This window comes from Poecilia reticulata, linkage group LG19 (genome assembly GCF_000633615.1).
Source record: "Poecilia reticulata strain Guanapo linkage group LG19, Guppy_female_1.0+MT, whole genome shotgun sequence".
NCBI lineage: Eukaryota > Metazoa > Chordata > Actinopteri > Cyprinodontiformes > Poeciliidae > Poecilia > Poecilia reticulata.
This window is the reverse complement of record NC_024349.1, coordinates 26,566,873-26,577,843: the sequence shown is the minus strand read 5'-3', so window position 1 is coordinate 26,577,843 and position 10,971 is coordinate 26,566,873. Positions and strand designations below refer to the sequence as shown.

Sequence of the window (10,971 nt, the reverse complement as noted above, 5' to 3'; positions counted from 1 at the left end):
GTTTAAGAAGGGAAGAAATAATGAAAATGAGATTAAGAGTATGACATTATATGTCTAATAGGGAGGGAAAATAATCATAAATGTGAAGGAGAAAGAAAATCTAGGACATGCATAAATGAATTGTAAAACATATGAGGCTGAAAGGGACAAATTGAGAAGAATGGTTGGAAGGACAGGACAGAAATGGAGAATAGTGGGAAATGAAGGAAACATAGTGGATATTTGCAGATTAAGGAAAGCATTATTTATTTATCTTCAGAATACAAAATAAGAAAATAGAATTTAATGGATGTAAAGTAGTGTTGCTACTCACTCATGTACAGTAGGTGGAAGTACGTACCTCAAAGTTGCTCGCGATCCGCCATAATAGAAAAGAAGAAGAAGGAGGAGGAGAAAAACACTAAGGCCGTATTCATCTCTATGGTTACGGTTCAGTCCCTGACTTCCTGGTTCGATTCGGTTGATCCGTCTAAAGAATGGGTCCTTAAAAAGGCATCTAGAATGTCCTGCTGCCAGATCTGGGAACAGAAACACGGCCAACAAAGGTATCAGCTGACATGTTCGATCTCGGAACACACGGATTCCTGTGGCTGGCGGCTCTCAGCCTAATTCCGACCCGTGTATTCTGCTCTTCCGCGGAAATACCGGATGTCCCTAGTATTGCCACTTACTTCGGAACTAAGACTCGCTATGAGGAGGTGAAACCGAACCTACTCCGAGACCCTTTAACCGTGAACACCTCGGTCCTCAGACCCCCGCCAGGTGAGTTTTGCACCCCATTCCACGTGACCGCCGTCATTAGACACGGCAGCCGGTTTCCTACCATCAAGAACATCCGCAGAATACACAGACTAAGCGAGCTACTCCAGAACGAAGGTTCCAGAACCTCAGAGAGCTCCGCTGGCTGGCTGGATGAGCTCCGGAACCACTGGGAACCCTGGTACACCGAGGACATGGACGGTAAGCATTCTAGACTGGAGTTTTTGCTGGCAACTTTTGCAGGGAATTTCTTTTCAGGAAATATTTTTCAAGTAAAAATCTGAAGATGAATTTAAGGTAATAAAAAAAGAAAAAACAGATTTACACAGAATCCCTGATTTTTTTACACAGGATAAAAAAATCAGGCCTATTTAAAAAAAAAAATAATAATAATAATAATAATTTGCATCTAGTAATATTCCAGAAAAATTGATCCTCTTATGCCTCTTAATCAGGTCGGCTGGTGAGGAAGGGTAGGGAGGACCTCCAGTTCCTGGCCCAGCGGCTGGCCACTTTGTTACCATCTCTGCTGTCGGAAGAAAACGTGAGGAAGAGGAGAATCCACTTTGTGACCAGCTCTAAGCATCGCTGTGTGAGCAGCGTGGAGGCATTCCAGGAGGGTCTGCAGCAGCACTGGAGTTGCCATGGTGACAGTCACCACTGCCGCTGCTGCCACCACTGAAAGATGTTTCCGGTGTTCTGACCATCTGTGTTATCTCGTCAGATCAGCGCTACGATAGGAAAGTCTGTACTATGCCTGTCGGTCGCTGCTACCTTTCGAAAACCGCTACCGTCATGTTTACATACCAAAGACATCATCAGTCGGTGTCAATGTTAAATATAATAATCGGAAATCATTTAAGTGACGGTATTTAAGTGGCGCTTAGCAGTGATACGTAGCATAAAAATATGTGAATGACGAAAACTTATCTAAAACCACCTGAATCCGTTTAAAATACCTGCTTATGTAATTGCACTAATATCTTTCTTGAGAATAACGTGCTTGTTTTAATATGTAAAATTTAGATGCACTAAAACATCATATTAGAATCCTACCTTCATAAAATACACATGGTTCCACATGATCTGCCAAAACTCCATCCAAATATTTGACCTGGTAAATACGTGGGTAGCACATTTTGCTGCAGCAGATTCCTTCATTTGAATAGCGTTGTAAATTACAGAAGTAGCACATGTTGATACACTAACACTATTACACCATAGACATAAACAGCGTTAATACCACATAATATAACTACCAGCATACCCTACTTGGCAAGGTTTAATTAAAAAAGAAACAATTAAAGGCCCTATATTTAAAATGGGGACAAAATGTCCCACAATGTATTTTGTCCTGATTCACATGGTTGACGACAAGCAATGACTTTCTTGCTTACAGTATACAGCAGGGGTCCCCAAACTTTTTCCTGTGAGGGCCACATAACTTTTCCCTTCTCTGCTGGGGGCCGGAGTCAGTTTGTAACAGAAAAAGTGACGATTGCAGGAGAGCCTAAATGTAAAAATGTATTGTTTTCCAGAAAGGACAATCAAATAACTCTCTCTGSGTTCTTCACAGAAAAAATCCAGGAAATAACACTATTTATGAAATAAATACCGTATTTTCCGGACTTTAAGCCGCAACCCCAGAATTAAAAAAAAAAACAAAAACAGTAAACATGCACATATCTATGCACCGGACTATAAGCAGCAGATATCTCTGCCGCTCCAGGTTTTCCACAGCGACGCAGCAGCAGCAGAGGGGCGGACAGCCAAAATCTGAGTCATAACAGGTCAATTGAATATCACATTTATTACGGTTGAAAAAGAAAAAGTTGCCAAGTTTAGATTTAACTGAACTGATTACGGCTGATCCTTCGTGTTGCTACTAGCATGTGCTAAATGAAAATGGGCGCTTTCTTCTTCTTCCTTAGATTTCAATGGCAGCTTGCATCCATTGTTGTTGCACTACTGCCATCTACTGGATCCTAATATCTTTACCTCAAATTCTCATAATGATCCCAGTATTATTTAAAAAACAGAAAAATCTTCTTTTTCCCCTCAATGTTATTTAACTGATCAACAACATTCTGAAATTTCATTTCCCTATTAAAACCTAATTCCGTTTTAATGGGCGCTTTCTTCTTTTATTTCCAATTTTGACTTGTAATGATTCACTTCTTGCTATAGAGGTGGTTCAAGAAAAATCCAAACATAAGCCGCAAGGTTCAAAGCTTAGGAAAAAAGTAGCGGCTTATTGTCCGGAAAACACGGTAAATGAAAAAAAATTTAAATGCTCTCTGATATTGTTCAGGGGGCCGGACCAAATGTTGAGGTGGGCCTGATCCGGCCCGTGGGCCATAGTTTGGAGACCACTGCTATACAGTATAATAAAGACATTGTGGACGGCAAATAAAGCCATTTACAAATATGGTTACAAGCTGCCTGTCATGTAAACTTAAAACATGAAGTAATACAGAAGCTAAATGAAAGCCATGTATAAAATAAATAAATTAAAGCTTGCCTTAATCTTTGACGAAATAAAACGGATGAAAAGAACTTCCACAGGTTGGATGTATTGATAATAAATCTGCTGAGTAAGAAGTTTGGGACCTAGCGTCAATGTGTGCATGCGCATTACCACAAGGTAGGACAGATTAATGAGTAGCACAGATAGTTAGAACACCTGACAAGTCTTTTACCTAAAATGTTGACCTCTGACCTCTGCCCCTACAGACAGTGCTCAAGGATACAACCATGAGGTGGATGATGAACTAATGCGCTTCTTTGAGCGTTGCCGTGGTTATGTGGAATCCGTGGAGAACAACCACACTGCGCTGCTGGAAGTTGAGAAGTTCAAACATGGCAAGGAAATGCAGGCAGTGAGGAAGAGGTTGGCTGAGAAACTCGGCCTTTCTCTTCACCTACTCACCCCAGGTAGGAACCTAGAGGCATTCCCTCAGGTTAGAGATGTAATATAGTACTTGGAAGTTGAAGAATATTACGTTTCTTTTTTTTTTGTTTTTTTTTTTTTACCAATTTTGCAGATCTTTTTCTCATTCTGTGTGTTTAGTCACTCTATCAGATTGTAATGTTAGAAAGGAATGTTCCCTTTGACCTTTTTTTCCCCTTTCTGGCACTTCTAGACTTGGTGGAAGCAGCGTTCTTCATCTGTTCCTACGAACTGTCCATCAAATCCATCCACTCACCATGGTGCTTCCTGTTTGATGAAAGTGATGCAAAGGTATGAGAGCAATATTTTCTGAAAGATATTTGCAAAATTGATATAAAACAAAAAAAATGCAAGGAAATGTATTATTTCTCAGTAAACTCACAGTGAACCTCAGTTTACTTTGGTTTAAAATGCTGAATTATCAAAAATATAGTTTGAATCAATTCAGGTGTGGGTGAACAAAGTGAAGGGTGTGCCTTCAGTAATGTCTGTCTAGGTAGCAGAAACCAACCTCAGCAAAATGTTATGGACATTTTCTTCTTTAAAAGAAACACACTGAATCAATTATTTTGACAGAGCATGCACATCTTGTCTTATAAGACAAGGTTTTCACACCTTAAACTTTTAAGGTCAAGTTTAAAGTTTTCCCTACTAAAAAGCAAAATGGTTGATCAGAAATGGAAAGTTGAAAAGTTTGGTCCAGGCATTTAGACTCTTTGAATTGGAACACAGTTTGGTCAAAAGGGTTACCCTCTGGAGGCAGAAACAGAGATATGTTCTGATTCATTTTGGATTTTCAATCAGGAACAATGTTGGTTCTGAGGTTTATCATCTGGGATCTTGAACAAAGACCAGAGTAGATTACACTGATCAATGATTTTTGATGCTGTTTTCTCCTTGTCATTTTTCTGCAGGTGTTGGAGTACAGTTTTGATCTGAAGCAATTCTGGAAGCGCTCTCATGGTCACTTAATCAGCAGTCTGTCCAGCTGTCCGCTCTTCCATCACATTTTCAGGACTCTAGATAAAGCTGGTCGTCCTCGCAGGTGGGGTGTTCCCTGACTAAGCTCTAGGAGCCCCCTTATTGATTCCCTATTGTTAATTGACTGAATCCTGGTTGATTCCAGATCCACCGAGACAGGCCCAGAACCAGCCTCTGTCTTGGTGGGACATGCTGAGACGCTGATCCCCCTCATCTCCCTACTTGGACTGTACAAAGACCAGACTTTGCCCACTGCTAGCAACTACCATTCACAGCATGGTATGAAGCCTGACATTTATCAAATTTGAAACATGTATGCATTTCTTTCTACATGCCAGGAAGGTTCCAATTTTTGGAAAAAAAGGTCTCACTTTTTCCAAAAAGGAAAGATACATTTTTACAAGGAAATTTTCTTAAAATGACAAAACACTAGAGTGCTAGAAGCATCTTTTAATTCTATGTTATATAAAAATTAGTAAAAGAAAAAAGTTTAGTAAAATTTGAAGGCAACTAGAAGTGCTGGGGAAACTTTGTGCTAAAAATATATTTAAAAAAATGTAGGAAAACCTGACTCCTTTCTGGACATACTCAAAATTTCACCCAAATTACTAAATAAAAGAAAGCATTTATTTATTTATTTAAAAAATTATATTTTATAATAAATATAATTTACACCATACCGGAATGGTTGGCGAAATTATTAAAATGGTAGTATGTTATCTTTTTGGGGGGGGGGGTGGGAGGGAGTTTACAGGCAAACAGTGCCATTTTATAGCACAATCAATGAACTACAGGTCCTTCTCAAAAAAATTGCATATTGTGATAAAGTTAATTATTTTCCATAATGTAATGATAAAAATTAAAGTCATATTTTAGATTCATTGCACACCAACTGAAATATTTCAGGTCTTTTGTTGTTTTAATACTCATGATTTTGGCAAACAGCTCATGAAAATCCAAAATCCCTGTCTCAAAAAATTTGCATATCATGAAAAGGTTCTCTGAACGAGCCGTTAGCTCGTTAACCTCATCATCTGAATCAACAAAGTAACTCTAAACACCTGCAAAAGATTCCTGAGGCTTTTAAAAACTCCCAGCCTGGTTCATTACTCAAAACCGTAATCATGGGTCAGACTGCTGACCTGACTGCTGTCCAGAAGGCCATCATTGACGCCCTCAATGATGGCCTGAAGCAAGAGGGTGAGACACAGAAAGAAATTTCTGAACGAATAGGCACCTCAGTGGGAAGGAAAAAGTGTGGCAGAAAACGCTGCATTGTGGAGAAGGACCAATTCCAAACCTTCGGGGACCTGCGGAAGCAGTGGACTGAGTCTGGAGTAGAAACATCCAGAGCCACCGTGTACAGGCGTGTGCAGGAAATGGGCTACAGGTGCTGCATTCCCCAGGTCAAAGGTCAAGCCACTTTTGAACCAGAAACAGCGGCAGAAGCTCCTGACCTGGGCTACAGAGAAGCAGCACTGGACTGTTGCTCAGTGGTCCAAAGTACTTTTTTCCGGATGAAAGCAAATTTTGCATGTCATTCAGAAATCAAGGTGCCAGAGTCTGGAGGAAGACTGTGGAGAAGGAAATGCCAAAAGGCCAGAAGTCCAGTGTCAAGTACCCACAGTCAGTGATGGTCTGGGGAGCTGCTGGTGTTGGTCCAGTGTTTTATCAAGGGCAGGGTCAATGCAGCAGCTATCAGGAGGTTTTGGAGCACTTCATGCTTCCATCTGCTGGAAAACKTTATGGAGATGAAGATTTCATTTTTCAGCACAACCTGGCACCTGCTCACAGTGCCAAAACCACTGGTATTACTGACCATGGTACTGTGCTCAATTGGCCTGCCAGCTCTCCTGACCTGAACCCCATAGAGAATCTGTGGGATATTGTGAAGAGAAAGTTGAGAGACCAAGACCCAAAACTCTGGTTGAGCTTAAGGCTATCGAAGCATCCTGGGCTCCATAACACCTCAGCAGAGCCACAGGCTGATGGCCTCCATGCTGCATTGAAGGCTGCAAAAGGATTCCTGACCAAGTATTGAGTGCATAACTGAACATAATTATTTGAAGATTTACTTTTTTGGTATTAAAACACATTTCTTTTATTGGTCGAATGAAATATGCTAATTTTTTGAGACAGGAATTTTGGATTTTTATGAGCTGTATGCCACAATCATCAGTATTAAAACGATAAAAGACCTGAAATATTTCAGTTGGTGTGCAATGAATCTAAAATATATGACAGTTTAATTTTTACCATTACATTATGGAAAATAATGAACTTTATCACAATATGCAAATTCTTTGAGAAGGACCTGTATATTATCTTTGGTTGTTATGCTGTATGTCACAGATAACTTAAAAGAAATTAGACTTCATAATTTGAAGCCTTAAATTCGGGTCTCTGTCTCCTTATGTTCCTGCTCTTTGACACTCTGCCTTCAGCGCGTCATCACAATAATGCTTCTCATTATGACGTTAGCAACCATTGTTGGGAGCGTAGAACTGAGAATTAGCGTGTATGTTAATCAGACCAACTAATTTGCTAACTTGCAATTAGCACGTTAGGTGCTTGCTAAGCTTGCCTGCTGCTACTCTGTTAGAGCTGTGAGAGGGAGGTGAGGATGGAGGTGTATTGTAAGGTGGAAGCTCAGCTGGAGACTACAGTTCCAAGAGGAGCTTTGTGGAAATACTCGGCATCCTGTGGGAGCAAACACTAACACCTCTGAATGACTGCCACAGGAAATTCAAGGAGTTCTCAAACATGCATGAAAGAATCAAGGCAACACTCTAGCTATGTTTTTGATGAGGGAATAATGTGATATAAAGCTGTGATATAATGTGATATAAAGCTCTTTAAAGAGTAAAGAGCTGAATAGAGATTTCAATAGAGATTTTTTAAATCAACTAAACAACTGCCTTCAGAAGTCACATAGTGTTTTCAAATGAACATGTCCTGTTGTTCAGAACAATAACTGCACATCTCTCTGTAGGAAGACGTTTCCGCATCATTCCATACGCTGCCAACCTGCTCTTCATTCTCTATGACTGTCAGCGTGGCCCCCGACTACAGCTGCTCATCAATGAGACACCACTACGCTTTCCAAACTTTCAGACTGAGGATGCACCACTCTACAGGGATGTTCGTGCAGCATACCGCTACCTGCTAGATGGCTGTGACTTCAAAACAGAGTGTGAGAGGAAACCGGAAGGCCGGGGACCCAACACTGAGCTTTGACAGCTTTAACCCTTACACAATGTCTTAATCCACCTGGTGACAAAGCCTCAAACTCACTCAGGCGTCATCCAATCAGATACTGTAGCTGCAAAACTGCTCTTCAAGGCCTGAACTTTCTTGATTAAGTGTTGCAAAAATTGCCCAGACTGATTATTCCCTCTTAGTGGAGCTGTGACACTCTATTAAAACGATTTCTGTTCATAAACTGCTGTCTATTGTTAAAGGGCATCCAGATATCTACCAGCTCTTTTCAATAGCAAACAGTTTCTGTACCATTTCCAGCCTCTGCATACAAAAATATTAATGTAATCAACTGGAAAAATCTCTGTGTTCCACTCAACTAGCTGAAATTTACTGAAATTGTATTTAGATGAATACAAAGAATATTGCAGCAAGGCCTTACTCTAATTTTTTTAACTGACTCTTTAATCTGGGATTCTGTCTGGAGCTTTAAGTTAATTTCTTGCTGACTCAGGTTTTATTTAAGGCAGCAGTATGTAACTTTTATTTAAAATGTTTTCTACATATTTGTTAAAACCGTTGCTATGCCATGACAGCATAATATGAGCATATGTAAAGATGGATCTCTCTTCATAGATTGCAGCTACTATTGCAGTCTGCAAAAATGCACCGCTGCCAGTCGGTAGCCAAGAGGAAAGTCTTGGAGCTGTCAATCAACTCCTGTATGTGCTGCTAAATGTGTTAATGGCCGAGAAATAATTTACTGTTACCGGACCTTTATTGGTGGCCACCAATGCATGGCAGGCTATGTTGTGATAAGCCAGTTGTAGCTTATCACATAAACTAGAGCTTGTCCAGAGGAAGTGGCAATGGAGTATGAATTGCCACTGTTTTATTCCTCCTGGCTCTGATTGGTTGCTTCTAGTTAGTACTGGGAGAAGGCATAGGAGCACAGCTCCTTTTTTCACAGCTTATCTGTTTCATCCCATAGTGTTGCAACATAGTGACAGTTTCAACTAATATTTAAAACATATTTTTATAAAATTTACATACTGTAGCTTTAACAGTTTTGAAATTGTGACTGCACAAATTCCTGCTCTGGGTTTAGAAAATATCTTGTGGGTGAAATAATTGGTGTATGTACCAAATAAGTTCTTTTGGTTCCAAATGTTTCTGAATTAAAGCTTTAATAAAGCAAGATTTTCAGATTAAATATTTGTGCTTATTTACTAAAGTAGAGACATGTGGGACTATTTCCTTTTCCCAGGATCTGCTTTGGCAGCCCCGCTTTACTAAAAAGTAATCACGTTTCCACAGACCTGGCTAGTCTGGAGCAGGGAGACGCCTCCATGGAGGGGACGGGGGGCATTGAGCCCCACCTCCATGCGTTATAAATAAAGGCATTTACAAATATGGTTATGGACATGTAGGGCTCTGTCATACTCCAAACCGCCACACAATTTAACAATCCTTATTGGTCCCCCAAAACCTCATGAAACGGCGGAAAATTCTATACTGTATCATGCTGCTAGCACTTACCGACAACAGCGCAGCCCACCATAAATAATAACCCGGTGGAACACGATGTGCTAAATAATAAAACATAATTTTACGAAGCTTTGAGGCAGATCAATTTTTCTCGAGGAATTTTAATGATAACTTTTTATCCCATTTCCCACAATATTCGTTAACTCGAATCATTTGAGGAATCGTTACAGCCCTACTATCATGTAAACTTAAAACATAAAGTAATACAGCAGCTTCATGAAAGCCAGGTATAAAATAAATTAATTAAAGTTTACCTTAATCTTGGATGAAATTAAACCTAAACAGGTAGGATGAATTGATAAGAAATACGCTGAGTAAGCAGTGTGTGACATAGCATTGATGTGCGCATGCGCATTAGCACATGGTAGGGCGGATTGGTGGGTAAACAACACCTGCACAGAGCTGAGTACCATGAGAAAGTTCCGACTTGAAGAGATTGTTCAGAAGAAACTTTTGCAGCGTGCATTCCGAATCACTCGGCTGTCCACACATGAATATTCAGATACTATTGGGGTTGCCACCTTTCAAAAATGAAAATAAGGGACGCTCCCCATGGCGCGTCGTCCTACTCATGGGGTGGGACTTCTACTGCAGTGATAAACATTATTTTACGGCGGTGTTTTTTGTTTTTAAAAAGTGATCCGTAGAGCAATCATTCATGCATAATTGGTTAGAGTACCCCAAAATTGTACTCCAATCAGAGTAGCATACCTTAAAAACACCCTTTTAAGCAAGTGTAAAAAGTATTTGGTAAACTACTCAAGTACTGAATAACTGATCATAACACCTGATTTAATATTCAAAATGTTTCCTCAGACAGCCAAAAGTATAAAAGTTATGTGGACATTCTGGTACTGTAAAGAATATTACTAAAATATTTATAGAAATAAGGAGTCAGGTTTGGAGGCTGGTTCTACACAGGGGCCAGGATAGTTGGTGTTTTTCTATGGTGACACTTGAAAAAGAATGGGAAAAAAACAAACAAACCCAGGTTTTTATTTTTTTTTAAGTTTATATTTACTTAAAAACATAAAAAATATAATGTCTTTAAGTAATTTCTGCTGGGTTTGCGGAGCACAGGCAGTTGCCACGGCAACGGGTGTGCTTAAATGACAGAGGGATGGAGAATAAAAAGGTGCAAGTGGTTATGAGTTGATCACCTGTTCGGCTTATACGTTTCATTAAGTATTTAACAAACAAATGGTTTCTACGGCGATAATTATGTGAAATTAAATTAATTGTCTCCTCCTTGGGCTGCCACCTTATCGTGGTGGAGGGGTTTGAGTGTCCCAATGATCCTAGAAGCTATGCTGTCTGGGGCTTTATGCCCCTGGTAGGGTCACCCAAGGCAGACAGGTCCTAGGTGAGGAACCAGACAAAGCGCTGCCCGAAGACCCCTTATGATGAATACGAACTTTGGATCTGGCGTTCCCTCGCCCGGACGCGGGTCACCGGGGCCCCACTCTGGAGCCAGGCCTGGTGGCCGGGCTTTTACCCACGGAGCCCGGCCGGGCTCAGCCCGAAGAGGAGACGTG

General features: G+C 40.4%; 1 protein-coding gene across 1 annotated transcript; it reads left to right on the top strand.

Annotated features, from left to right (window-relative positions):
- The first annotated feature begins 406 nt into the window (after nt 1-406).
- minpp1b (multiple inositol-polyphosphate phosphatase 1b) lies at nt 407-9,101 on the top strand. Its single transcript, XM_008438079.2, has 7 exons — nt 407-960; nt 1,215-1,406; nt 3,493-3,693; nt 3,903-4,000; nt 4,624-4,754; nt 4,836-4,969; nt 7,683-9,101. Exons 1-7 carry the CDS (start codon nt 558-560, stop codon nt 7,925-7,927), a joined length of 1,404 nt encoding a protein of 467 aa, XP_008436301.1. The 5' UTR covers nt 407-557; the 3' UTR covers nt 7,928-9,101.
- The last annotated feature ends 1,870 nt before the right edge of the window (nt 9,102-10,971 follow it).

What these genes read in the sequence shown, in the direction of transcription:
- minpp1b (XM_008438079.2), top strand. Translation starts at nt 558, where the DNA reads ATGTTCGATCTCGGAACACACGGATTCCTGTGGCTGGCGGCTCTCAGC. An exon ending in TTGATGAAAGTGATGCAAAG is followed by an intron (nt 4,001 to 4,623) that starts GTATGAGAGCAA and finishes ATTTTTCTGCAG; the next exon opens with GTGTTGGAGTACAGTTTTGA. An exon ending in AAAGCTGGTCGTCCTCGCAG is followed by an intron (nt 4,755 to 4,835) that starts GTGGGGTGTTCC and finishes GGTTGATTCCAG; the next exon opens with ATCCACCGAGACAGGCCCAG.